General features: G+C 57.0%; 1 protein-coding gene across 1 annotated transcript in view; it reads left to right on the top strand.

Moving 5' to 3' along the window:
* Positions 1-4,442, top strand: part of TGFBI (transforming growth factor beta induced) — a 42,171-nt gene that overhangs the window by 24,929 nt on the left and 12,800 nt on the right. The window contains exons 5-9 of the mRNA XM_019642152.1: positions 40-176; positions 905-911; positions 1,204-1,368; positions 1,632-1,778; positions 3,827-3,968. Of these exons, the coding sequence (XP_019497697.1) occupies positions 40-176; positions 905-911; positions 1,204-1,368; positions 1,632-1,778; positions 3,827-3,968 (598 nt within the window). The remainder of the gene's footprint in view (positions 1-39; positions 177-904; positions 912-1,203; positions 1,369-1,631; positions 1,779-3,826; positions 3,969-4,442) is intronic.

The raw sequence follows: 4,442 nt of genomic DNA, 5'->3' as shown, positions 1-4,442 counted from the left end.
TTGGGGGATCACCTGGCCTCTCTCTGTCCCTTTGCACAGAGCCTATGCATTGAGAACAGCTGTATTGCCGCCCACGACAAGAGGGGCAGGTATGGGACCCTGTTCACCATGGACCGGATTCTGACCCCTCCAATGGGGACTGTCATGGATGTCCTGAAGGGAGACAATCGCTTCAGGTAACTCGCCCCATCCCGGGGTGGGGCTTCTGCCCAGAGGTCATGCTCGGGAGGGTGCTGGGCCTTGGCTATTTGTCAAGGTCCCTTCCTCAAGGGGTCTGTGAATGCTAGTGCACGCTGGTGTGACCTTCCAGCATGGAAGGTCATGTGGAAAGGATGTGGAAAGGATGAGGGTCACCTGGAAAGCCTAAGCTGTGAGGGAGGGTTACTTCTGGAAGGGCCAGCCTAACCCATGGGGAACAGGGAGGGACTGCACTTTTAATACACAAGTACAAGGAAGATACCACGCTCTCATTGGAAAGCCCCAAGTGAGCTGAGGGCACCTGGTTTTGAGTGTCTGTGACTCTGTGCAGTGTCTACTCATTGCACCTGACGATTCCTTACCACGCCTGTCCCTTTTCTTGCCCGCTCTCTCCATTTCTGACTTCCTCACAGCCCACCACAGGTTGCTGTGACATTGAGTGTTTCCTCTCACTGAGTTCAGCTACCTTGCACAAGAGTCTCTGCCCTCCCCGGAATCACGTCCCCAGTGCCCAGTGACTCAGCCAGTCTTTGGGTCAGCCATGCCGCTGGCCTCTCCCTTCCTCCTTCCCCCTCTGGCCTCTGACTTCTGGCCATTTAACTGAGCTTAGCATTTATGGAGAGAAGATACAGGCTGGAATCATCCTGTTCTGTGAATGGGATGGGGAGCGCGTCATGCCAGTGATCTGGGCTCCATCTGCCTGCAGTGATGAGGTATATGNCTCAGAGGCGTGGGCTGGTGGGCACGAAGGGCGAGGACTCCAGTGACTTCCCACTGTTTCGGGAAACGGTTTCCTTAACCCTTATTGAAAGCCAGGGAGCGTCCAGTGCCCCATCTGTCCAGTTAGACAGACAGACCATGGTGCTTGCTGAGGAGAGCTCCTTGGCAGAACGGAGGCCTGGGGTCACTGGGGCTTCAGGAGCATCTTTGCCAGGGTAGCAAGCACCCACCTCTTGAACGTGGGGTCTGCAGCCCCCTCACTGCCGCACTGACCTTCCTTTGTAGGAGGTGCTGGACTCTCTGGTGAGCAATGTCAACATCGAGCTGCTCAATGCGCTCCGCTACCACATGGTGAACAGACGGGTCCTCACAGACGAGCTGAAACACGGCATGGCCCTCACCTCCATGTACCAGAACTCGGACATCCAGATTCACCACTATCCCAATGGGGTAAGGGAACCCCCGTAACAGGGCCTCGCCCTTGCCCACACTGAGCCCACTCCTGGTCCCCAGGTGGGGCTGGTCTCTGGGGTTTGGTCCTGTGGGTGAGATCAACGATAGGTCATCCTCCGCCCCCTGCCCCTGCTCCTCCTCGGACCCTCTAGTTCCACCGCTGATGGAACCCATGTTCTGTGCTGTGTCCTCCCTGCCTGGGGCTTCGAGACTTGGCCTCTGATATGGTGACCGCTCATCCTCACTTCTTCTCTGGGCAGATCGTGACCGTCAACTGCGCCCGACTGCTCAAAGCTGATCACCATGCGACCAACGGTGTGGTACACCTCATCGACAAGGTCATCTCCACGACCACCAACAGCATCCAGCAGATCATTGAGATCGAGGACACCTTCGAGACCCTTCGGGTGAGGGGCTGCCCTGGGAGCAGGCCTAGCCTACAGTGCCTTCCAAGAGGGGCTGCCTTTGTGGGAGGAGCAGAAGTCATCTCCATGTTCATGGGCATTTAGGGGACGTGGAGCAGGTTCCTCTGAATGCCCATAAACATGGATCAGACCCTCAGCTTGAGCACAGGAAACATCATAATCCCCTGCTGGCAAGTTCCCTTTGCCTGTCTCCCCCTTTGCAAACCTTTCCTTTTCTGACTCCTCTGGAAAGTTCTGTGGTGTGGCTGCAGGGCCCATTCAGCCTGCAGTGCAGGTTCCAGAGATGGGAGGGCCCTTCCTCCCAGGTGGCGGTTCCCTCGTGGGACTGGAATCAATGGCCTGTCAGGCTGCATGATCTTCTGACCACATGTCCCCGTGGGACCCCTGCTCCAGCCATCCCCACATTTCCTTGGAACCCAGGCCAACAGAGAGACCACCGTGTGGACATGGGAGCTGGGGTGTGACTTCTAGCCTGGCTTTTGGCTGCTCTGGGCCCACAGGATACTGTCCTTCCCCCACTGCCCGGCAGACATTTCTCTTACAACTGGAATGGCAAGCGGGCGTTCCTCTTGGCAACGGCTGCTCAGAGGAAGTGAACGCAGGCTACCCCGGCGGGTTTTTTGCCCTGATTCAAGCAGAACTTCCTGACCACAAAGGATGCCCAGTAGGAGGGGGTGGCTCCTCCCCTGGAGATCTCCAACACAGAGGGACAAACACCCCCTGGGCTGGGCTGGCACTGAGGTGGCCTCAGGAAGTGGCTCTGGAGGGTCCTGGGGACCCTGCTGTCTAAGCTTTTCCCCCGCTTTCCTACGGGTCACTCACGTGTCAGGAGTTTGCAAGGGAGTGATGTTCCCACGGGGTTGGTGGCACATCTTTCGCTTAACAGCCCTTGATCCCCACCGAGTGACTTCCTCTTACTGTTCAGGTTTGGCAAATATTCCTTCCTGGCTTCTTCCCCTTTGGCACTCCCTGACACCCCTCTTCCCTTCCATGAACACACGTTCATTAAGCACCTGCTACTTCCCAGACATTGTTGTATGGGCCATGATTACAAGGGTAAACAAGACACACAGATTTCTGTCCGCAGGGGCATGTATATTCTCTCTGGGAATAGAGACAACAAACAAACATGGTAGCCACAGAGTGTGTTACGCGTTGTGAAGTCAGTGGGTGGTGAACAGAGGCCAGTGGGGACTAGATGGTCAGGGACGTTCTCTCCGGAAGAGGTGACTTTGAGCTGAGGCCTGAAGGCTGAGGACAGCCAGTTCGGGAGCACGGCCGGCAGAGGGGAGCGCAGGCGTAAATAAGAGGAAGGGCTCCGAGGCAGGACCAGCAGGCAGGAAGCCAGCGGGCCAGAGTGACGGCCACGAGGCAGCCACAGGAGAGGGGGAGTGGCGGGGCTGCAGGGCGCAGATCCTGCAGGGCCACGCGGACCTGGCACAGGAGTGTGTCTTCATCCTGAGCGCAGGAGGAAGCCACTTACGCTTTTCGATCCTTCTGGCCGCGCTGTAGAGAATGGATTAGATGGTCCTTACACTCACAGGGCTCACACAAGTAATTATTACCCATAACTATTTACTTACGACAGGAGAAGGGACAGCACGCTGGGCAAGGATGCGTAACAGACAGACTCATTTTTATTGGGGGGCCCGTGGTGGGAGCAGGGTGGAGACAATGTCACATTGATTACCAAGAGAAATGACATTTTAGTCAGGGCCCAAAGAAGGAATAGAGTCAGAAAAGCAAAGAAAGGGGAAGCGCGGAGGGAATGATGGGCCCAGGCCTGGAGGTGCGAAGGCAGAAGGCATGTGAAGTAACCGAGAGGTGGCCGGGCTGGTGGGGCCGCGCTCAGGCTGGGCAAGGCCCCGGAGACCATGGTAAGAGGTGAGCTTTGGTGAGGCTTGTCGTTTCATCTTGGCCTTCTACAAAAGCCGGAGCCTCCGAGGGAGGACTGGCGAGGCTGTGTACCTCGTGTCTGTGGAGACTCCCAGAGCCTTCAAGGAACGCGCCATCATCTCCCCTCCCCACAGGCTGCCGTGGCTGCGTCCGGGCTCAACACCCTGCTTGAAGGCGATGGCCAGTTCACGCTGCTAGCCCCCACCAATGAGGCCTTTGAGAAGATCCCTGCCGAGACCTTGAACCGGATCCTGGGTGACCCAGAGGCCCTGAGAGGTGAGCATCCCTCTGCTGCTGCCGCCACCTCATTGGAGCAGCCATACTGAGCCCAAGCCCTGCTCTCGTCCAAGGGAGACATGCCACCTGCCATCTTGTCTCAGGATAGACACACGCCTGCCATCCTAGTCAGAGGAACGTGTATGGAACCCAGAAGCCTTCAGCTGAGGCGGGAGGCAGAGCTGGAAGTCCAGAGCAGGCCCTGGCCGGACTCAGGGAGCGTTAAAGGCCCAAATGATCAAAGCCAGAACGAGGCTACCAGGAGGGCAGCAGCTTGGTGATGTGGGGAGGGGATGGCAGGTCCTGGCATCCTTGAAATGGAACCATCACGCTGACCCTTGAACTCTACCTATGTCTGGCCAGGGGCTTCATGGCTAATCCAGAATAACAGCTAAAAACTGGTCATCGTCCACTCTTGAGTCTTTCCTCAGTGAGCTGCTAAGTTAAGGGGTGCATTGCTTCTTGCTAGAAGAG

Source organism: Hipposideros armiger, unplaced genomic scaffold (genome assembly GCF_001890085.2).
Source record: "Hipposideros armiger isolate ML-2016 unplaced genomic scaffold, ASM189008v1 scaffold_66, whole genome shotgun sequence".
Lineage (NCBI taxonomy): Eukaryota > Metazoa > Chordata > Mammalia > Chiroptera > Hipposideridae > Hipposideros > Hipposideros armiger.
The sequence above is the reverse complement of the archived record's forward strand: the minus strand, read 5'-3'. Positions and strand labels throughout refer to the sequence as shown.